Source organism: Bactrocera oleae, chromosome 3 (genome assembly GCF_042242935.1).
Source record: "Bactrocera oleae isolate idBacOlea1 chromosome 3, idBacOlea1, whole genome shotgun sequence".
Lineage (NCBI taxonomy): Eukaryota > Metazoa > Arthropoda > Insecta > Diptera > Tephritidae > Bactrocera > Bactrocera oleae.
The window spans coordinates 68,162,029-68,185,497 of record NC_091537.1 but is presented as its reverse complement, the minus strand read 5'-3'; the positions used below and the strand labels follow the sequence as shown (position 1 = coordinate 68,185,497).

Here is a 23,469-nt window from a genome sequence, read left to right as displayed (position 1 = left end):
ATTTCATCCGAATGAAAGCGACTATGTTTGAAAATGTCCTCTTGCGTTCTAACGTTGAGCCTATGGACTTCTAGTGAGCTCGGCAGACGCTGTTGTGCTTAGCAAAGTTAATTTCGCCACAATTTTAATTGTAGCGGTGCGGTTGAATGGTTTTTCGGACGCAAATCTGTATGGAGAAATGTGAGATCGTCATCTTGTCACTTTCTCCTCTATTGCCCGGTCTTTGCCAGACCAAACAAAGATTGAAATTTCTCAGTAGATACACCTTTGGCGAACCTAGCGAAACGGCTGGGATTAATTTTAACCGCCTTAAAAATTTGTGGTAAGCACAAAATCTTCCGTCGATCTATGAAGATCCGGTTTATGTGTAATATAAAGAACGAACGTCTATCCCAGTGAGATTTTTCGATTTTGGATCAACCGTACGACCTAACCTAACCTACATACGGTAAATATTAGGTTTCGCTTATTTACGCGATTTCGAAATTACGAGGCAAATATTTCAGTTTTGGAGACTAACTTCGAAAAACGGATGAGTTACTTTCTTACTTTGGACTTAATACATCGAAATAATTTAGTTGGACCAATAGCTAGCCAAGTGTACTTGATCTAGATTTCTTTAGTCTCTAATAAATCTAAAAGCTGTACAGCCCTATTACTCAATTTGATTCCAATATAAGTATGTACATATATATGTATATGTAATGTCAGAATACAGAAGAGGTATCATAAGTTCCCACACACACGCCTATACGATTATAAAACTCTATGTATGTATGTGGAAAAAATAATAATAATAGCCCAGTTAAGGCTAAATTTCCTTGTTAATTTGAGAAAATTACTTGTAAACTGAATGAGGAAAATGCGGTATAGCAATGTGACTAAACGAGAAAATCGAAAGCAGTGCAATGGCATGACACAGTGCGACAAGGACGCCAAATAAAGGACGACTATATGTTGAGACAGTCGAAGCGTAGGCGCGCGTCGAAAGCGATGAATGGGTGTGTTCAATTCGAAAAGAGCGCACACAGCAAGTGGGGTGGTTTTAGCTTTTTTGTTGTAATTGCTTATGTTGCTACTTACAACCGTTAGTGGACCAAGGTAGCTATGTAGAGTTTGAGTCGTGCCTTGAAGGCAGCAATTTGCATGATAATTTACTCGTAAAAGCACATAAGCGAATAAATCAGGACGTGGGATAGGAAGGGTTGTTTCTCCTATACATACGCCTCTTATTGTTGCAAGGTTGCTTGCTGCTGGTGGTGCGATAGCTGCTGTTGCTTCAACGGCATCACCGCAATGCAGTCAATGTCGTAGATTAGAGTGATTTACGGTTGTTGAGCGGTGATTGAACGGACAAAACGCGCTCAACTGTCGACGAATGCGGAACGCGCGATTATTATCCGGCCGAAAAAGGATTTCTGAAGTTTAACTGTTTTCCTGCATCAAACGCGCGTTTTCAAATATTAAAAAAAGATTAATTAAGCAGTACTAATTATTAAAAATTAATTATAAAAATTAAACCAAAAAGATTATGTCCATACAAGTTAGTGAACGCGTGACAGCCTCGCCGCCGCATTCGCTTGTAGCCGCCGCAAATAGTGCAGGTACCGTTAGTCATAGCAGCGTCGGCGGCAGTGGCAATAAACAGCAATGCAGTACAATTGTTACCGCAAAGACACCGTTCTCTATCGAACATATTTTGTGTCACAATTTAAACAACAACAACAATAATAATAATGGTAATAACCACAACAACAATAGCAAAGTGAAAACTGCAATTGGAAAGTGTGCCAAAAATAATTGTGATAGTGAGAAATTGCGACAGCAACAACCGTCGCAACAACAACAACAACACCATCAGAAACATTCACCCATACATGCATTGGATGACAACGAAGAATATACACGAATTGTGGCGCAACAACGGTAAATCTTCAATAAAAGCAACATTAGAATATCAAAATATATCGGATTTTTTTCAATCTGCTTGGGTTCAGTTTTCAAAGATTTACACACCTGTGTTGAAATTGAGAATCAAAACTGTTACTTTTCCGAAATTTAAATATCTCAAATTAGTAATCTCCATGAAGTGTTTTCTTAAGTTTCGTCGAAGAATGCGCCAGTTGCATTATCGATATCTACAAATGGCTCAAATTACCAACTGAGGGAACTTTTCTTCGGGTTCGAAATTAAAGCAGAAGTTTGTCAGGAGAATGAGCTGGAGAACTCGACTTTGAGCTCAAACCTTTGCTAACTTATTTCTCGCTTGAATTCACTTTTGAAACGATTTTTACGGAATTCGAATCAAAATGTAAGGTTTTAGTCAAAGAAGTTGATCTTTGTATCTCTTTGAGATATGATTTCGTTAATAAGTATATCATATTTGGGTTTATTTGCTAGATGTAACCCTAGAAAAAAAAACATTTTATTGACTGCTTCCCGCCTTGGCTATTTTGCTTTGATTACTATATTTTGTATCCATCTTTAAAAGATGACTCAACGTATCATTAAGAATCGAAGTAAAACAACGTTGAATGGAGTTCTTAAGGGAGCCTCGGTGCTCTTCAACAATCTTCAATCATCCCCGAGCACCGGTTTCTCTCTACGGCCCAAAGTCGGCTTGATCGGATCAATGATGGCCAGTGCCACTACAGAGAAAGACCCCGTTCCCACGACAGCCGGGTCTACGTAATCGGAACGGACCCGGATTTTATCCGGTCAAGGACCGTCAACTCGGCAGAATTCTGCCACTACAACAACAACAACAGAGAAAGACCCTTAATTAGCATATGCGTAAAGTATTAGGTTCTCTTCTATATTATGTAATTGTCCGATTCTCTAGTGGTCTACGAAAAATATGAAACTTTCGACTTTAAATTTGGTAAATCGATATACGTAGTTGAGCAAAAACCACACAAACCTATAGTTATTGAAATAGTTCATAATCTAGAATATGGATTGCTTGCCGGTGGCTGTGGTAAGGCTCATACACAATGAAGGAAGGCGGTGTTCATTAGGCAACTAGCCGAGGAGGAAAATATGAGGATACAGAGTCAGAGTTAGATGTCTCCCTCTCTGTTTCAAAGGAAAATATATTAAGGTAAAAGAGTATAGAAGGAGTTTATATTTTATAGCCTGGCGCAACAAGCAGTTTCGAAATTAGACTTTACTAGCGCCGGGAAAATAGTATCCAAAAAAATCTAGCAATAGCTTCGAAACAGCTAACCAAAACTGTTAGAACAGGTCGATGCGAAACTGAACAAATCAAATGTAAGAGAATTGATTACACATCAAATCGATCCCGATAGAAATTTTTTCAGTAGATATCAACGAAAAAGTTACACAAATATTACTAAATACTTAGTTCTCATCTATAAATATGGATAAAAACTGAAGTCAAACTGTCGAACCTATGCGTCGTATGACGATAAGACTGAGTAACTCGTTAATTATAAGTAGCCAGCCAATGTCCAGAATGACACAAAGGTCCAGTAGTAATAATTACCCAGTGTCCAAAGAGCTGTATCTAATAAACGGAGAAAATTTTGATAGTTAAATAATTTAATCATAATCGAAAACTGAAGATCGAAAAAACGAAGCAAAAGTACATTTTTTTTGAAGAGTTCTGACTAACCAATTGATATTGAAATATTTGTTTTGCCTTGCCTGGCCAAAGAACTGTCTACAACCACTATTTTAGTAAATAAAATGAAAACTCAAACTGCCACAACAGTAGCTAAAATTTTGGTTCTTTCACTCCCTCATTCCAGCTTCAAACCGAGCGAACGTGCAAATTTGTCTGGCGCTTTGATCGCACCCTCTTCAATATCATCCGCTTCGTCCGCCTCACTGTCATCGCCAACCATACTAACTAATGCAACACATGGAAACCAAGGCAACATCAACAACACAACAGCCCCGATGCCAACACATCAAATTAGTCCACCGACAAGCAACTATTTACCGCAAGCAGCACAACAAGTGTCCACAGCACCGCCACCGCCACCTCCATCACTACCGCCGCCACCGCCACAACATCCACATCCAGCTTCGGTATTGTACCCAAGTGCGGCATACAGTGACCATGGTTTCTTGCAGATGACGCTGGGCTACTTGTCACCCTCGTCGGGTGCCTACAAATCAGTGGACCCTTATTTTCTATCGCAGGGTAAGTTTGCATGCAAACACATATGCCGATAATATAATTAACACCGCATGTAAATAAATATTAGGTGTCATTTAGAAAAATCTCTACACAAATTAGAGACACCAAACTTTTTCGGGTATTTCACCAAACGAAATTCAATTAGGCAACTTAAATACAAAAAACTAATAAAGATGTGCTATATTTATCGCTATTTAGTAAAATACATAAGTTGTTGTTGCAATTTATATTCCTTAATTTTTCCAGCAAGCCTCTTCGGTGGTGGACACCTCTTTGGCGGCGCCGGTTGTGTACCCGAGCTGGCTTTAGGCTTAGGTATGGGTGTGAATGCGTTACGTCACTGCCGTCGCCGTAAAGCGCGTACGGTCTTCAGCGATCCACAGTTATCGGGATTGGAGAAACGTTTCGAAGCTCAACGGTATCTCTCGACGCCGGAACGTGTGGAGTTGGCAACCGCTTTAGGTCTGAGTGAGACACAGGTGAAGACATGGTTTCAGAATCGTCGTATGAAGCATAAGAAACAGCTGAGACGACGGGACAATACGAATGGTGAGTACTAATATTGGTTTATATGATTTTAATGATCTTTTTGAAGATTTTTGATGGAAGTAGATATGATCTAGTATTTGTATTTGGAATGGCATTGAATACACAAGGAGTTCCAGTGGTTGAGTTAGTCTGCCAGAAGCTTACAATGGTAGAAAATGTTTCAATAATGTATAAAGTTAAGCCAAAATTGTCAAAATGAAAACTGAATACATTTTTTGGGGAATATAATTTAAAATTTCCTTTCTAAGGGTACTTTTAAAGACCTAAGAAGACTAGATCTTTATAGAACTTGTACAAAGTTCTTATGGTGCTTGGACTGAATTTTAATCTTTTGCCTTAAGGAATGCGTTTAAGTATTAAAAGGGGATATGCCAGGTTTAAAATGGATATACTGTATTTTGCTTTTTCGCAAGTGGTTAAGGTTTTCTAGCGATGGTTTCCGATTACAATGAACAATACGCTTTTTGCAGTTTCCGCTTCTGATAGGTACATGGGAATGATTGAACGAAGCTCACATTTGATTCATCAGTTTCAGTAGTTCCTCAAGTTCTTCGAAAAGGGAAGTTTCACCACTGATTTCTTAGTTTCCACTTTTGGTTGTGAGTAACTAATCTTCAGTAGTTCCTTCTTCCGAGTGTTTTTTCATTAGATTAATCGAAGATGTTCCTTTGCCACCAAAAGCAGAATTTATTCGATTATGTACCGGCTGAGGTCATTTGAACTTCCCAGTATATTCATAGAGCGTTAATTCGCTAAAATACTTCGAATTCAAGGTGAAGCTGATGGGTGCGTTCGAGCTACGTAATAATTACAATTCGTACAGCAACTGTCTTGCATATTTGCAAATACTCTGCTGATGTGCAAAACAAAATTTAGTGTGAACGTGATACTGTTGCAAGTGTTACTAAAAATTCACGCAGAACGTGATACTTTGACAAATTTGCAACACCGCTGTCGTGATTACCATCTCGAACGCACCCCATATAACTGTGAGAGTTTTTTTCACAAACTTATTATGACCCGAATTTTTCACCAAAGGGATTCGCCACATCGGGCCGACTGCGACCTTCAATTCAATTGTTGACAGTACAGGGGCGAATTCAGAGTTGGGTCGTAGAAGAGCAGCTCATAGTATATTATTCACTGCCACTTCCACCAAATACATATCAAAACTTTCCTGACCGTCAATCTTGACTTGTCCATTGTAATGGCTCACTTTGACTCGACCATGGCTTTTTCGCTTGACGTTTCGTAAGTGGCCCACTTTTCATCAACCATCCGCTTCTAACATGGCTCGATTTTGTTGCGATTCAGCAGCGCTTCACAGATGGAAATTCTATCAATGAATTTTTTTTGTGCTAACTCATGTGGCACCAGTACATCGAGCTTCTTTTTGTATTGTAAGTTGTTTTAGTTCGAAATCTTATATTTCTAACGTCATTTAGCGTAATCCGATCGCATTCATACAACGCAAGATACCGATTACTTAAGGCATCTATTGAAAAAGTAAATGATTTTTTTCCTAGACCTAATATTAACAACGATTATGAAACGAATGGGCCCATAAATAGGGGTCTTATAATTACATATTTGACTCTGGCGTATTTTTTAAAACGCGATACTTCTTCTCTTTCCCAAATATACTATGATTTTGAGACGTACCTGTCTATAAATACATGGTTCAGTACTGATTTGACTCCATCTCCTTTCTTAAAAGTCCTGAAAGCTTCTTAAAATTTTAAAAAATGTCATAATTTAATTAAAAGTGGTTGAACGGTGTGGCAGCTCGTACGTAGTGGACAAAGAAACATTAAGTCACTTAATTCGACAATATGAAAAGACAACAAAAAATTTACCGCAAAAGCATAAGAAAATTGTCTTGGTACTTTAAAAACTTTACAAAACTTTTCTTGTCCATCAATGCTGCACTGCTGGAGACAATTAAATTGACAATATTTCATATAATTACATTTACGAAAACTGCATAGAACTACTACGAAAAACTTTCTGTACAACTACAACAATAATGCAAAAATTGTTACTTTATCTTTTGTTTGGAATTCCATTTGCAGAACCCGTTGACTTTTCTCGTTCGGAAGGCAGCGGCAGCAGCAGCAGTCACAGTGCAAAGAGCAGTAATAATGCGACGCTAACGAATGCCAGTAGCCACACCACCAACAATAACAATCACATGCAACAGAGTGGCAGCTCAAATAGTAGCAATAATGGTGCTGACAATATTAATGGCGTTGAAAAGGCATTTGCTGCGCAGGCTTATGCCCGCGAACAGCAACAGCAACAACAACGCGCAGCGCATCCACAACAAAGCATACTCCCACACGCGCAGACACTTCCAACACACTTGCAATTACGTGCTAACAGCAATACTTGTAATAATGGCAGCGACTCGCTGGATGATGGCACGCACTCCCAACTGCTGCATGGCGGCCACAATGTTGCGTCGCATCAGCAACATTTACAAATGTTGCGCAACATTTCGGGTGGTCAATTGGAGAATGCCATGGGCTTTCTGCAGCATGATTACTCCACGGACGATTATTCGGATGTGGATGATGACGAGGAGGAAGATGATGACGGGAGCGACGTGGATATTGTGGGCGATGCGAAACTCTATCACTTGACATAGTGCCAGTAAAATAGTAACGGATGTGAGAGGGGGAATGTAATTGAAATTAGAAAAGAACGCGAGTTTAAACTTCCAGTGCTGGATTTTAAATAGGAAAGTATAATATTTTTTCCAAATTCCTGTAAATAATTGATGTACGATAGAACACTATAAGTTTTAGAATAAAAATAGCAATATGAAATTAAAATTCGAACTCGCTGGTGCAGACATCGCTAATACATTTTTTATCGATCTTGCCTTAGAGGAAGTGGCGGAGCCATAAGCAAAATTCTCGATTCATCTGCTTTTCCACCAGGCAGTGCCTAAACACTGGGTATCTAAATGTGGTAAACAAATGGGCATATAGAAATGTAAGGCATCGGTAGCCTTATACTGTTGTAGAAAAGCAATTGTGAAGAGGTGGGTCCTCTCACGAAAAGCGGTGTTGTGGATCTATGGGCAGTAGTTAAGGCAATCACGTTAAATGGAGTCATTGTTTGATTGAGGGCGCTCGGAAAACCCACACTAGCTAAGCAGCTGGAGCGTGCTCAACGATTGGCCCTCATGAGCATCTGTGGTGCATTAAGGACAGCAGCAACAATGGCAGTGAATGCCATTCTACACGTTGGACAGACTAAAATTCTCCACTACTTCGATTGCATTCCTGACAATCTAGATCACTGCATCGCGATACCTACTCCTGGCGGTTCCTTCCGAGCTCGAAACCATGCGATCAATGTAGCAGTAGATGTATAGCTCCGAAGTGCAGCTTTCTTCAGAGAGATGTGCATTTACTCCGATAGCCAAGCGGCTATACTGACTTTGAGCTCGCTCAGTGTGCGCTGAAAATATGTCAAGGAGTGCATTACCTCATTAGCAATAGTTTCAAGCTTCGAACATATTAGACTTGTATGGATGCCCGATCACAGCGGGATCGCAGGAAACTGCAAAGCCGGTGAGCTCGCTAGAGGGAGTACCCTTACCCCAATTCTGGCCTTAAGTGTAGCGTAAGAGGCCCTCGAAACTATTTACTAGCAAAGTCAATCTCGTCGCAATTGTTGGTGTTCGGACAGAACACTGGGCAATAGATTAACTAATATTATATTATGTTCGGACAGAACACTGTCCAATAGATTAACTAAATATTTTGCTGGACATTGTTTTCTACAGATATATGGAGGAAGTTTAGGTGAAATCATCTTGTCATTTTCTCCTCTATTTCCCGGTGTTACCAGACTGAGCTTGAAATATTTCGGCAGACACACCTTCGGGGGACGTATGTAGCAAAAAGACTGGGATTGCTATTAACAGCCCTTATAAATTTGTGGTAAGTTCGAAACACTTCGTCAATCTATGAGGATTTGGTGGTCCACTATTAGGAGTTCATAGGTAATACAATGGACGAACATCTGTCAAAGTGAAATCTATCGCTTAGAATAAACCCTACGACCTAAGCTAACCTATACAATGGCACGATATTTTCGTTAAGAAACATCATGAGCCCAACGCAACTTTCCAAATGCGATTACCTCCAAAAATATATAAGTCATCCGAATGTCGGATGAAGTGAAAACCAGGAAGCTGAAATCTTAGCAGAACAGCCAACTGAATTCAAAAAAAATGTTTAGTCTTACCGCATGCGCAAATTGTACAATAATTAGAACTGATATCGCTAGTGAGAGAGATTTCTCTTACTCGGTATAAAGATTTCTCTAAACTCAGGGAACTCAGCATATGAAGGCAACGAAAAGATGATGATGAACAAACCAAAAATCTTCTACTTAAGCTTCACCTTCAGAAAATAAGAGTGGATTCGGCGGAATGCAGAGCATGCACGCAGGATGATGATATACTGGAACATAATATTTGCCAGCCTTCAGTCAGATGTGACGGGGTATATTCTATGTCTCCCAATGCTTCAACTTGAGACATTGGGCAGCTGGATTCGAAAAAAATTAGATTTTTACCAAATCAGCTGAGTTGCTGGGTAACGTTTAATTCGGTTACTAACCTAGGCCTAAAGATGGCCTAAGTGCAGTCGCCTGCGGTCTGGCGCTCCTGCGTCTGCCTTTTCAAGCAACCAACCAAATCGCAGTACCTATCCATAACAGCAGCTTTCTCCGCCTTTGTTCAGCCAAAAATCTTTTCGTTTTAGTCTTTCGTTAATTTTTAAAGGATTGCCACTTCCTTACAACGTTTAGGTGAGTAAGAGACCATTTGGCCCGGATCTACTGCTGTTGACCATTTGTGAGAGCAAGTCTCCAATTTCAAAGTCAGCTGTTCACAGACGGCCCAAACTATTTTAGAACTACTCTTATTTGTGGCGTACCAAAACGGCTTTTATACGGTAAGCTGTAGTACGGATGATATTTGTAGAAAGACAAGGGTTTAGAAATCAATACGTACATGGAATAGAAATTTCAATTTATTGATTCTTAAATCATTTTTATCGTATTTAGTGGAATAAATCACAAACCGTTTGTGTCGATGGTTATATGGATTAAATGAAATGCAAAAAATATTTAGCCTCCAACACCTGATCTTAATATTATATATACACAATTCTAAATATTTATAAATAATATCTTAATTTCATAAAAGTGGCATATTATTATAAATTTAGATTATATATGAGCTTGGCAATAAGTTGAGAGAGCAAATCAAGAGGCGCTTTATCGGTCTGTCTACTGTCAATAACGTTACCACTTTCTGCGGAAGAATATATCAACAACGCAAGGGTCTTCACTCGTTGAAGATTACCTGTAGTAGGTACTGCTTCGGAACTAGTTTCTGTACTTAAATCACGTTCCGTTGTACTTATAACCGGTTCTTCAGGTTGTGGAGTGCTTGATGGCTGTGGCTCCTCAGTTGGTATAGAGCTAACAATAGTTTCTTCAGTAGTTACCACTGGTACATTAGTGCTTACTTCAAGTTCAGGCTGAGTGGAGCTTTCACTTGGTTGCTCAGTTGCTACAGTAGTTCCTTCAGGTTCAGGCTGAGTGGAGCTTTGACTTGGTTGCTCAGGTTCCGACTGAGTGGAGCTTTCACTTGGTTGCTCTGTTGCTACAATAGTAACATCGGGCTCATCGTTTTGTGGAGGAAGTGTTGTGCCTACTTTTAGACTTTCGGAACTAGGAGTACTCGCATTTAATTCTTCTGAATCAGGTATGTCAGTTTGGCCTTCTGATTTAGTTGTTTCTACTACAGACTGAGTCGTGCCCTCTGTAGTAGTGCCTACTGCAGTCAGAGTAGTTGATTCTTCCGAAGCTTCTGTTGCTTCCGCTGATACTTCAGTGCTTATTTCGGGCTCTTCTGGTGTTTCTATTGCAGTCAGAGTAGTTGATTCTACCGGAGCTTCTGTTGCTTCCGCTGATACTTCAGTGCTTACTTCGGGTTCTTCTGTTGTGGTAGTTTCTACTGCAGTCAGAGTAGTTGATTCTACCGGAGCTTCTGTTGCTTCCGCTGTTACTTCAGTGCTTACTTCGGGCTCTTCTGGTGTGGTAGTTTCAACTGCAGTCAGAGTAGTTGATTCTACCGGAGCTTCTGTTGCTTCCACTGATACTTCAGTGCTTACTTCGGGCTCTTCTGGTGTGGTAGTTTCCACTGCAGTCAGAGTAGTTGATTCTACCGGAGCTTCTGTTGCTTCCACTGACACTTCAGTGCTTACTTCGGGCTCTTCTGGTGTGGTAGTTTCAACTGCAGTCAGAGTAGTTGATTCTACCGGAGCTTCTGTTGCTTCCACAGATACTTCAGTGCTTATTTCGGGCTCTTCTGGTGTGGTAGTTTCTACTGCCGTCAGAGTAGATGAATCTACCGGAGCTTCTGTAGCTTCCACTAATACTTCAGTACTTATTTCGGGCTCTTCTGGTGTGGTAGTTTCTACTGCAGTCAGAGTAGTTGATTCTTCTGGAGCTTCTGTTGCTTCTGCTGACACTTCAGTGCTTATTTCGGGCTCTTCTGGTGTGGTAGTTTCTACTGCAGTCAGAGTAGTTGATTCTACCGGAGCTTCTGTTGTTTCCACTGATACTTCAGTGCTTATTTCGGGCTGTTCTGGTGTGGTAGTTTCTACTGCAGTCAGAGTAGTTGAATCTACTGGAGCTTCTGTAGCTTCCACTGATCCTTCAGTGCTTACTTCTGTTGCTTCCGCTGATACTTCAGTGCTTACTTCGGGCTCTTCTGGTGTGGTAGTTTCTACTGCAGTCAGAGTAGTTGAATCTACCGGAGCTTCTGTAGCTTCCACTGATACTTCAGTGCTTACTTCGGCCTCTTCTGGTGTGGTAGTTTCTACTGCCGTCAGAGTAGTTGAATCTACCGGAGCTTCTGTAGCTTCCACTAATACTTCAGTGCTTATTTCGGGCTCTTCTGGTGTGGTAGTTTCTACTGCAGTCAGAGTAGTTGATTCTACCGGAGCTTCTGTTGCTTCCACTGATACTTCAGTGCTTACTTCGGGCTCTTCTGGTGTGGTAGTTTCCACTGCAGTCAGAGTAGTTGATTCTACCGGAGCTTCTGTTGCTTCCACTGACACTTCAGTGCTTACCTCGGGCTCTTCTGGTGTGGTAGTTTCAACTGCAGTCAGAGTAGTTGATTCTACCGGAGCTTCTGTTGCTTCCACAGATACTTTAGTGCTTATTTCGGGCTCTTCTGGTGCGGTAGTTTCTACTGCAGTCAGAGTAGTTGATTCTTCTGGAGCTTCTGTTGCTTCTGCTGATACTTCAGTGCTTATTTCGGGCTCTTCTGGTGTGGTAGTTTCTACTGCAGTCAGAGTAGTTGATTCTACCGGAGTTTCTGTTGCTTCCGCTGATACTTCAGTGCTTACTTCGGGCTCTTCTGGTGTGGTAGTTTCTACTGCAATCAGAGAAGTTGATTCTACTGGAGCTTCTGTTGCTTCCACTAATACTTCAGTGCTCACTTCGGGTTCTTCTGGTGTAGTAGTTTCTACTGCAGTCAGGGTAGTAGATTCTACCGGAGCTTCTGTTGCTGCCACTGATTCTTCAGTGCTTACTTCGGGCTCTTCTGGTGTGGTAGTTTCTACTGCACTCAGAGTAGTTGATTCTACCGGAGCTTCTGTTGCTTCCACTAATACTTCAGTGCTTACTTCGGGCTCTTCTGGTGTGGTAGTTTCCACTGCAGTCAGAGTTGTTGATTCTACCGGAGCTTCTGTTGCTTCCACTGATACTTCGGTGCTTACTTCGGGCTCTTCTGGTGTGGTAGTTTCTACTGCCGTTAGAGTAGTTGAATCTATTGGAGCTTCAGTTGCTTCCACTGATACTTCAGTACTTAATTCGGGCTCTTCTGGTGTGGTTTCTACTGCAGTCAAAGTAGTTGATTCTACCGGAGCTACTGTTGCTTCCACTAATACTTCAGTGCTTACTTCGGGCTCTTCTGGTGTGGTAGTTTCTCCTGCAGTCAGGGTAGTTGATTCTATCGGAGCTTCTGTTGCTTCCACTGATACTTCAGTGCTTACTTCGGGCTCTTCTGATGTGGTAGGTTCCACTGCAGTCAGAGTAGTTGATTCTAACGGAGCTTCTGTCGCTTCCACTAATACTTCAGTGCTTAATTCGGGCACTTCTGGTGTGGTAGTTTCTACTGCAGTCAGAGTAGTTGATTCAACCGGAGCTTCTGTTGCTTCCGCTGATACTTCAGTGCTTATTTCGGCCTCCTCTGGTGTGGTAGTTTCTACTGCAGTCAAAGTAGTTGATTCAACCGGAGCTTCTGTTGCTTCCACTGATACTTCAGTGCTTACTTCGGGCTCTTCTGGTGTGGTAGGTTCCACTGCAGTCAGAGTAGTTGATTCTAACGGAGCTTCTGTCGCTTCCACTAATACTTCAGTGCTTAATTCGGGCACTTCTGGTGTGGTAGTTTCTACTGCAGTCAGAGTAGTAGATTCTACCGGAGCTTCTGTTGCTTCCGCTGATACTTCAGTGCTTAATTCGGCCTCTTCTGGTGTGGTAGTTTCTACTGCAGTCAGAGTAGTTGATTCTACCGGAGTTTCTGTTGCTTCCACCGATACTTCCGTGCTAACTTCGGGCTGTTCTGGTGTGGTAGTTTCTCCTGCAGTCAAGGTAGTTGATTCTATCGGAGCTTCTGTTGCTTCCACTGATACTTCAGTGCTTACTTCGGCCTCTTCAGGTGTGGTAGTTTCTACTGCAGTCAGAGTAGTTGATTCTGCCGGAGCTTCTGTTGCTTCCGCTGATACTTCAGTGCTTAATTCGGCCTCTTCTGGTGTGGTAGTTTCTACTGCAGTCAGAGTAGTTGATTCTACCGGAGTTTCTGTTGCTTCCACTAATACTTCAGTGCTTAATTCGGGCTCTTCTGGTGTAGTAGTTTCTACTGCAGTTAGAGTAGTTGATTCTACCGGAGCTTCTGTTGCTTCCACTGATACTTCAGTGCTTATTTCGGGCTCTTCTGGTGTGGTAGTTTCTACTGCAGTCAAAGTAGTTGATTCAACCGGAGCTTCTGTTGCTTCCACTGATACTTCAGTGCTTACTTCGGGCTCTTCTGGGGTGGTAGTTTCTCCTGCAGTCAGGGTAGTTGATTCTATCGGAGTTTCTGTTGCTTCCGCTAATACTTCAGTGCTTAATTCGGCCTCCTCTGGTGTGGTAGTTTCTACTGCAGTCAGAGTAGTTGATTCTACCGGAGCTTCTGTTGCTTCCGCTGATACTTCAGTGCTTAATTCGGCCTCTTCTGGTGTGGTAGTTTCTACTGCAGTCAGAGTAGTTGATTCTACCGGAGTTTCTGTTGCTTCCACTGATACTTCAGTGCTTACTTCGGGCTCTTCTGGTGTGGTAGTTTCTACTGCAATCAGAGTAGTTGATTCTACTGGAGCTTCTGTTGCTTCCACTAATACTTCAGTGCTTACTTCGGGCTCGTCTGGTGTGGTAGTTTCTACTGCAGTCAGAGTAGTTGATTCTACCGGAGCTTCTGTTGCTTCCACTGATACTTCAGTGCTTACTTCGGGCTCGTCTGGTGTGGTAGTTTCTACTGCAGTCAGAGTCGTTGATTCTACAGGAGCTTCTGTTGCTTCCACTGATACTTCAGTGCTTACTTCGGGCTCTTCTGGTGTGGTAGCTTCTACTGCAATCAGAGTAGTTGATTCTACTGGAGCTTCTGTTGCTTCCACTAATACTTCAGTGCTTAATTCGGGCTCTTCTGGTGTAGTAGTTTCTACTGCAGTTAGAGTAGTCGATTCTACCGGAGCTTCTGTTGCTTCCGCTGTTACTTCTGTGCTTACTTCGGGCTCTTCTGGTGTGGTAGTTTCTACTGCAGTCAGAGTAGTTGATTCTACCGGAGCTTCTGTTGCTTCCACTGATACTTCAGTGCTTATTTCGGGCTCTTCTGGTGAGGTAGTTTCTACTGCAGTCAAAGTAGTTGATTCTACCGGAGCTTCTGTTGCTTCCACTGATACTTCAGTGCTTACTTCGGGCTCTTCTGGTGTGGTAGTTTCTACTGCAGTCAAAGTAGTTGATTCAACCGGAGCTTCTGTTGCTTCCACTGATACTTCAGTGCTTACTTCGGGCTCTTCTGGTGTGGTAGTTTCCACTGCAGTCAGAGTAGTTGATTCTACCGGAGCTTCTGTTGCTTCCACTGATACTTCAGTGCTTAGTTCGAGCTCTTCTGGTGTGGAAGTTTCTACTGCAGTTAGAGTAGTTGATTCTACCGGAGCTTCTGTTGCTTCCACTAATGCTTCAGTGCTAACTTCAGGTTCTTCTGGTGTTGTAGTTTCTACTGCAGTCAGGGTAGTTGATTCTACTGGAGCCTCTGTTGCTTCCACTGATACTTCAGTGCTTACTTCGGGCCCTTCTGGTGTGGTAGTTTCTACTGCAGTCAGAGTAGTTGATTCTACTGGAGCTTCTGTTGCTTCCACTGACACTTCAGTGCTTACTTCGGGCTCTTCTGGTGTGGTAGTTTCTACTGCAGTCAAAGTAGTTGATTCAACCGGAGCTTCTGTTGCTTCCACTGATACTTCAGTGCTTACTTCGGGCTCTTCTGGTGTGGTAGTTTCTACTGCAGTCAGGGTAGTTGACTCAACCGGTGCTTCTGTTGTTTCCACTGATACTTCAGTGCTTACTTCGGGCTCTTCTTGTGTGGTAGTTTCTACTGCAGTCAGAGTAGTTGATTCTACTGGAGCTTCTGTTGCGTCCACTAATACTTCTGTGCTCACTTCGGGTTCTTCTGGTGTGGTAGTTTCTACTGCAGTCAGGGTAGTAGATTCCACCGGACCTTCTGTTGCTTCCACCGTTACTTCCGTGCTTACTTCGGGCTCTTGTGGTGTGGTAGTTTCTACTGCAGTCAGAGTAGTAGATTCTACCGGAGCTTCTGTTGCTTCCGCTGATACTTCAGTGCTTAATTCGGCCTCTTCTGGTGTGGTAGTTTCCACTGCAGTCAGAGTAGTAGAATCTACCGGAGCTTCTGTTGCTTCCACTAATACTTCAGTGCTTAATTCGGGCTCTTCTGGTGTGGTAGTTTCTACTGCAGTCAGAGTAGTAGAATCTACCGGAGCTTCTGTAGCTTCCACTGATACTTCAGTGCTTACATCGGGCTCTCCTGGTGTGGTAGTTTCTACTGCAGTCAGAGTAGTAGAATCTACCGGAGCTTCTGTTGCTTCCACTGATACTTCAGTGCTTATTTCGGGCTCTTCTGGTGAGGTAGTTTCTACTGCAGTCAAAGTAGTTGATTCTACCGGAGCTTCTGTTGCTTCCACTGATACTTCAGTGCTTACTTCGGGCTCTTCTGGTGTGGTAGTTTCTACTGCAGTCAAAGTAGTTGATTCAACCGGAGCTTCTGTTGCTTCCACTGATACTTCAGTGCTTACTTCGGGCTCTTCTGGTGTAGTAGTTTCTACTGCAGTTAGAGTAGTTGATTCTACCGGAGCTTCTGTTGCTTCCGCTGTTACTTCTGTGCTTACTTCGGGCTCTTCTCGTGTGGTAGTTTCTACTGCAGTCAGAGTAGTTGATTCTGGCGGAGCTTCTGTTGCTTCCACTAATACTTCAGTGCTTAATTCGGCCTCTTCTGGTGTGGTAGTTTCTACTGCAGTCAGAGTAGTTGATTCTACCGGAGCTTCTGTTGCTTCTGCTGAAACTTCAGTGCTTAATTCGGGCTCTTTTGGTGTGGTAGTTTCTACTGCAGTCAGAGTAGTAGAATCTACCGGAGCTTCTGTAGCTTCCACTGATACTTCAGTGCTTACATCGGGCTCTCCTGGTGTGGTAGTTTCTACTGCAGTCAGAGTAGTAGATTCTACCGGAGCATCTGTTGCTTCCGCTGATACTTCAGTGCTTACATCGGGCTCTTCTGGTGTGGTAGTTTCTACTGCAGTCAGAGTAGTAGAATCTACCGGAGCTTCTGTAGCTTCCACTGATACTTCAGTGCTTACATCGGGCTCTCCTGGTGTGGTAGTTTCTACTGCAGTCAGAGTAGTAGAATCTACCGGAGCTTCTGTTGCTTCCACTGATACTTCAGTGCTTACATCGGGCTCTTCTGGTGTGGTAGTTTCCACTGCAGTCAGAGTAGTTGATTCCACCGGACCTTCTGTTGCTTCCACCGATACTTCCGTGCTTACTTCGGGCTCTTCTGGTGTGGTAGTTTCTACTGCAGTCAGAATAGTAGAATCTACCGGAGCTTCTGTTGCTTCCGCTGATACTTCAGTGCTTAATTCGGCCTCTTCTGGTGTGGTAGTTTCCACTGCAGTCAGAGTAGTAGAATCTACCGGAGCTTCTGTTGCTTCCACTAATACTTCAGTGCTTAATTCGGGCTCTTCTGGTGTGGTAGTTTCTACTGCAGTCAGAGTAGTAGAATCTACCGGAGCATCTGTTGCTTCCGCTGATACTTCAGTGCTTACATCGGGCTCTTCTGGTGTGGTAGTTTCTACTGCAGTCAGAGTAGTAGAATCTACCGGAGCTTCTGTAGCTTCCACTGATACTTCAGTGCTTACATCGGGCTCTTCTGGTGTGGTAGTTTCTACTGCAGTCAGAGTAGTTGATTCTACCGGAGCTTCAGTTGCTTCCACTAATACTTCAGTGCTTAATTCGGGCTCTTCTGGTGTAGTAGTTTCTACTGCAGTTAGAGTAGTTGATTCTACCGGAGCTTCTGTTGCTTCCGCTGTTACTTCTGTGCTTACTTCGGGCTCTTCTGGTGTGGTAGTTTCTACTGCAGTCAGAGTAGTTGATTCTACCGGAGCTCCTGTTGCTTCCACTGATACTTCAGTGCTTATTTCGGGCTCTTCTGGTGAGGTAGTTTCTACTGCAGTCAAAGTAGTTGATTCTACCGGAGCTTCTGTTGCTTCCACTGATACTTCAGTGCTTACTTCGGGCTCTTCTGGTGTGGTAGTTTCTACTGCAGTCAAAGTAGTTGATTCAACCGGAGCTTCTGTTGCTTCCACTGATACTTCAGTGCTTACTTCGGGCTCTTCTGGTGTAGTAGTTTCTACTGCAGTTAGAGTAGTTGATTCTACCGGAGCTTCTGTTGCTTCCGCTGTTACTTCTGTGCTTACTTCGGGCTCTTCTCGTGTGGTAGTTTCTACTGCAGTCAGAGTAGTTGATTCTGGCGGAGCTTCTGTTGCTTCCGCTGAAACTTCAGTGCTTAATTCGACCTCTTCTGGTGTGGTAGTTTCTACTGCAGTCAGAGTAGTTGATTCTACCGGAGCTTCTGTTGCTTCCACTGATACTTCAGTGCTTACTTCGGGCTCTTCTGGTGTGGTAGTTTCCACTGCAGTCAGAGTAGTTGATTCTACCGGAGCTTCTGTTGCTTCCACTGATACTTCAGTGCTTAATTCGACCTCTTCTGGTGTGGTAGTTTCTACTGCAGTCAGAGTAGTTGATTCTACCGGAGCTTCTGTTGCTTCCACTAATACTTCAGTGCTTAATTCGGCCTCTTCTTGTGTGGTAGTTTCTACTACAGTCAGAGTAGTTGATTCTACCGGAGCTACTGTTGCTTCCGCTGAAACTTCAGTGCTTAATTCGACCTCCTCTGGTGTGGTAGTTTCTACTGCAGTCAGAGTAGTTGATTCTACCGGAGCTTCTGTTGCTTCCACTGATACTTCAGTGCTTACTTCGGGCTCTTCTGATGTGGTAGTTTCTACTGCAGTCAGAGTAGTTGATTCTACTGGAGCTTCTGTTGCTTCCACTGATACTTCAGTGCTTACTTCGGGCTCTTCTGGTGTGGTAGTTTCTACTGCAGTCAAAGTAGTTGATTCAACCGGAGCTTCTGTTGCTTCCACTGATACTTCAGTGCTTACTTCGGGCTCTTCTGGTGTGGTAGTTTCTACTGCAGTTAGAGTAGTTGATTCTACTGGAGCTTCTGTTGCTTCCACTGATACTTCAGTGCTTACTTCGGGCTCTTCTGGTGTGGTAGTTTCTACTGCAGTTAGAGTAGTTGATTCTACTGGAGCTTCTGTTGCTTCCACTAATACTTCAGTGCTTACTTCGGGCTCTTCTGGTGTGGTAGTTTCCACTGCAGTCAGAGTAGTTGATTCTACCGGAGCTTCTGTTGCTTCCACATATACTTCAGTGCTTACTTCGGGCTCTTCTGGTGTGGTAGTTTCAACTGCAGTTAGAGTAGTTGATTCTACTGGAGCTTCTGTTGCTTCCACTGATACTTCAGTGCTTACTTCGGGCTCTTCTGGTGTGGTAGTTTCTACTGCAGTCAAAGTAGCTGATTCTACCGGAGCTTCTGTTGCTTCCGCTGTTACTTCAGTGCTTACTTCGGGCTCTTCTGGTGTGGTAGTTTCCACTGCAGTCAGAGTAGTTGATTCTACCGGAGCTTCTGTTGCTTCCACTGATACTTCAGTGCTTACTTCGGGCTCTTCTGGTGTAGTAGTTTCTACTGCGGTTAGAGTAGTTGATTTTACCGGAGCTTCTGTTGCTTCCGCTGTTACTTCAGTGCTTACTTCGGGCTCTTCTGGTGTGGTAGTTTCTACTGCAGTCAGAATAGTAGAATCTACCGGAGCTTCTGTTGCTTCCGCTGATACTTCAGTGCTTAATTCGGCCTCTTCTGGTGTGGTAGTTTCCACTGCAGTCAGAGTAGTAGAATCTACCGGAGCTTCTGTTGCTTCCACTAATACTTCAGTGCTTAATTCGGGCTCTTCTGGTGTGGTAGTTTCTACTGCAGTCAGAGTAGTAGAATCTACCGGAGCATCTGTTGCTTCCGCTGATACTTCAGTGCTTACATCGGGCTCTTCTGGTGTGGTAGTTTCTACTGCAGTCAGAGTAGTAGAATCTACCGGAGCTTCTGTAGCTTCCACTGATACTTCAGTGCTTACATCGGGCTCTTCTGGTGTGGTAGTTTCTACTGCAGTCAGAGTAGTTGATTCTACCGGAGCTTCAGTTGCTTCCACTAATACTTCAGTGCTTAATTCGGGCTCTTCTGGTGTAGTAGTTTCTACTGCAGTTAGAGTAGTTGATTCTACCGGAGCTTCTGTTGCTTCCGCTGTTACTTCTGTGCTTACTTCGGGCTCTTCTGGTGTGGTAGTTTCTACTGCAGTCAGAGTAGTTGATTCTACCGGAGCTTCTGTTGCTTCCACTGATACTTCAGTGCTTATTTCGGGCTCTTCTGGTGAGGTAGTTTCTACTGCAGTCAAAGTAGTTGATTCTACCGGAGCTTCTGTTGCTTCCACTGATACTTCAGTGCTTACTTCGGGCTCTTCTGGTGTGGTAGTTTCTACTGCAGTCAAAGTAGTTGATTCAACCGGAGCTTCTGTTGCTTCCACTGATACTTCAGTGCTTACTTCGGGCTCTTCTGGTGTAGTAGTTTCTACTGCAGTTAGAGTAGTTGATTCTACCGGAGCTTCTGTTGCTTCCGCTGTTACTTCTGTGCTTACTTCGGGCTCTTCTCGTGTGGTAGTTTCTACTGCAGTCAGAGTAGTTGATTCTGGCGGAGCTTCTGTTGCTTCCGCTGAAACTTCAGTGCTTAATTCGACCTCTTCTGGTGTGGTAGTTTCTACTGCAGTCAGAGTAGTTGATTCTACCGGAGCTTCTGTTGCTTCCACTGATACTTCAGTGCTTACTTCGGGCTCTTCTGGTGTGGTAGTTTCCACTGCAGTCAGAGTAGTTGATTCTACCGGAGCTTCTGTTGCTTCCACTGATACTTCAGTGCTTAATTCGACCTCTTCTGGTGTGGTAGTTTCTACTGCAGTCAGAGTAGTTGATTCTACCGGAGCTTCTGTTGCTTCCACTAATACTTCAGTGCTTAATTCGGCCTCTTCTGGTGTGGTAGTTTCTACTGCAGTCAGAGTAGTTGATTCTACCGGAGCTACTGTTGCTTCCGCTGAAACTTCAGTGCTTAATTCGACCTCCTCTGGTGTGGTAGTTTCTACTGCAGTCAGAGTAGTTGATTCTACCGGAGCTTCTGTTGCTTCCACTGATACTTCAGTGCTTACTTCGGGCTCTTCTGATGTGGTAGTTTCTACTGCAGTCAGAGTAGTTGATTCTACTGGAGCTTCTGTTGCTTCCACTGATACTTCAGTGCTTACTTCGGGCTCTTCTGGTGTGGTAGTTTCTACTGCAGTCAAAGTAGTTGATTCAACCGGAGCTTCTGTTGCTTCCACTGATACTTCAGTGCTTACTTCGGGCTCTTCTGGTGTGGTAGTTTCTACTGCAGTTAGAGTAGTTGATTCTACTGGAGCTTCTGTTGCTTCCACTGATACTTCAGTGCTTACTTCGGGCTCTTCTGGTGTGGTAGTTTCTACTGCAGTTAGAGTAGTTGATTCTACTGGAGCTTCTGTTGCTTCCACTAATACTTCAGTGCTTACTTCGGGCTCTTCTGGTGTGGTAGTTTCCACTGCAGTCAGAGTAGTTGATTCTACCGGAGCTTCTGTTGCTTCCACATATACTTCAGTGCTTACTTCGGGCTCTTCTGGTGTGGTAGTTTCAACTGCAGTTAGAGTAGTTGATTCTACTGGAGCTTCTGTTGCTTCCACTGATACTTCAGTGCTTACTTCGGGCTCTTCTGGTGTGGTAGTTTCTACTGCAGTCAAAGTAGTTGATTCTACCGGAGCTTCTGTTGCTTCCGCTGTTACTTCAGTGCTTACTTCGGGCTCTTCTGGTGTGGTAGTTTCCACTGCAGTCAGAGTAGTTGATTCTACCGGAGCTTCTGTTGCTTCCACTGATACTTCAGTGCTTACTTCGGGCTCTTCTGGTGTAGTAGTTTCTACTGCGGTTAGAGTAGTTGATTTTACCGGAGCTTCTGTTGCTTCCGCTGTTACTTCAGTGCTTACTTCGGGCTCTTCTGGTGTGGTAGTTTCTTCTGCCGTTAGAGTAGTTGAATCTACCGGAGCTTCTGTAGCTTCCACTAATACTTCAGTGCTTATTTCGGGCTCTTCTGGTGTAGTAGTTTCTACTGCAGTCAGAGTAGTTGATTCTACCGGAGCTTCTGTTGCTTCCACTGATACTTCAGTGCTTACTTCGGGCTCTTCTGGTGTAGTAGTTTCTACTGCGGTTAGAGTAGTTGATTCTACCGGAGCTTCTGTTGCTTCCGCTGTTACTTCAGTGCTTACTTCGGGCTCTTCTGGTGTGGTAGTTTCTACTGCAGTCAGAGTAGTTGATTCTACCGGAGCTTCTGTTGCATCCGCTGATACATCAGTGTTTACTTCGGGCTGCGTAGTCACATCTGGTGCAGCAGTGGTTGTTTGTGGTACTGGTTTACCAGGCCAAGGACGGTTATGCGGGCGATGTTTATGAAATGGCATCCATTTATCAATATTAAATCGGTGATGCTTGCCGAATGGTATGTTTTCTCTAGGTGAACGATGTTTGTCGAATGGAAAACGCCCGTTCCCGCCGAATGGATATTTTGCTTGTCCACTTCCGCCTCTATTCCATGAATGAGGAAATCCGTGCCAATACCATGGACCTCGATGTGAATAACCGCCTTTTCTGCGTGGGTAATCAAAATTCCATGGAGACGGTTCGCTATATGGTGACGGCAGTCTTTGTTGGTTTACTGGTAGGAAACTGTTCTTCTTGGGATTACTAGTTATATCGGAGAAGTCACTGATTTGCCCAGGGAGTTGATGCAGTTTCTTCGGTAAACTTGGCAGCAGTGAAACTTTAGATCCGTATGAAGGGGCATTTTCTCTGCCTGGCATGTAAACCCGTGTAACATGTTCGCTATGCTTTGGTCGGTTGCTAAAATTAATTCCAAATGATCTGGAGTGTTTCGAACGATGTCCTAAATATTATATACAACAAGCACACACTTATATACATTTTCAAAGAAATATAAAATCTGCTACTCCCTAGCAATCTCAACTCACCATTGCTTGCAGCTACCAAGCCGAATAAAAACAAAGCCGTCGATAAGAACTTCATTTAACCAAATATCTACAGTTGTTGTCAGATTGAGGGCGCGAAAACTACTTTGTCTCAAGTTAAAATGTCGCTAATTTATATTCGAAATAAGTAAGAAAAATTGGCGCACAATATTGGGACCTAATGTTTACTTAACTCATTTATTTACACTTAAAAAGTACGTTCTTAAAACACTTGCGTATACTGTTTAACACACAGTGCTTGTAGTTTATAGCTGATAGCTGCGATATTTGGCTACAAAGTGTTTTTGTTTAACTTTCGGCTTCATAAAGAAGCTTCGTTTCCAACATAAATTTCTTTTGATGAATTTTGAAATACGCAATTTCGCTAACATAGATCCGAAACCAAATGGCGTAAATGGCTGATGGCGTAAGAGCTGCTGTTCTCAATTCATACCTTAGCATAACTTTTTTAAGGCTAGAGAAAATATGGCTTTCCATCTAACGAGTGCCGACGGCGGAATTTAGCGCCACATTATTATCCGTCAATGTGCAAATCAAATTTGAAAATTACAGAAACAATATTAATCTTATTAAATCATCAGTCGTACTGAGGTGACTTGTGAAAAAGCTTTGAGCTTTCTTTGTTGCAGGATCAAACGCAAGCCTCGAATGCGGAGATTTCATTCTCATCTTTACCGTAAGTGTGAGTGCAACGTAGACCATGAGTGCAATCCTGGATTTTAAACTTGAAATATCTTATTTCATAAGGAAAGAACGCATATAAAAAGGTGAAGGGCGTATGCATGCCGGGTGTCTTCCGAGAAAATCAACAAGTTTAACTATTTTCCTTTAACAAACGCGGGAAGTATCTTCCCAACCAAAGCGATA

At 43.0% G+C, this 23,469-nt stretch overlaps 2 protein-coding genes across 2 annotated transcripts; one reads left to right on the top strand and one right to left on the bottom strand.

Annotated features, from left to right (window-relative positions):
* Positions 1-1,313: 1,313 nt before the first annotated feature.
* On the top strand, positions 1,314-7,701 carry bsh (brain-specific homeobox). The gene is made up of 4 exons (XM_036361768.2): positions 1,314-1,926; positions 3,771-4,168; positions 4,412-4,714; positions 6,787-7,701. The coding sequence occupies exons 1-4, from the start codon at positions 1,532-1,534 to the stop codon at positions 7,359-7,361; spliced, it is 1,671 nt and encodes a 556-aa protein (XP_036217661.2). The 5' UTR covers positions 1,314-1,531; the 3' UTR covers positions 7,362-7,701.
* Positions 7,702-9,743: 2,042 nt separating this feature from the next.
* On the bottom strand, positions 9,744-22,689 carry LOC106617918 (mucin-2-like). Its single transcript, XM_070106534.1, has 3 exons — positions 22,585-22,689; positions 18,385-22,499; positions 9,744-18,297 (listed from the first exon to the last, which is right to left on the bottom strand). Exons 1-3 carry the CDS (start codon positions 22,637-22,639, stop codon positions 9,952-9,954), a joined length of 12,516 nt encoding a protein of 4,171 aa, XP_069962635.1. The 5' UTR covers positions 22,640-22,689; the 3' UTR covers positions 9,744-9,951.
* Positions 22,690-23,469: the final 780 nt, after the last annotated feature.

What these genes read in the sequence shown, in the direction of transcription:
- bsh (XM_036361768.2), top strand. Translation starts at nt 1,532, where the DNA reads ATGTCCATACAAGTTAGTGAACGCGTGACAGCCTCGCCGCCGCATTCG. An exon ending in CCCTTATTTTCTATCGCAGG is followed by an intron (nt 4,169 to 4,411) that starts GTAAGTTTGCAT and finishes TAATTTTTCCAG; the next exon opens with CAAGCCTCTTCGGTGGTGGA. An exon ending in ACGACGGGACAATACGAATG is followed by an intron (nt 4,715 to 6,786) that starts GTGAGTACTAAT and finishes TTCCATTTGCAG; the next exon opens with AACCCGTTGACTTTTCTCGT.
- LOC106617918 (XM_070106534.1), bottom strand. Translation starts at nt 22,639, where the DNA reads ATGAAGTTCTTATCGACGGCTTTGTTTTTATTCGGCTTGGTAGCTGCA. An exon ending in CTTGGTAGCTGCAAGCAATG is followed by an intron (nt 22,500 to 22,584) that starts GTGAGTTGAGAT and finishes TATAATATTTAG; the next exon opens with GACATCGTTCGAAACACTCC. An exon ending in CCACATCAGAAGAGCCCGAA is followed by an intron (nt 18,298 to 18,384) that starts GTAAGCACTGAA and finishes ACACCAGAGGAG; the next exon opens with GTCGAATTAAGCACTGAAGT.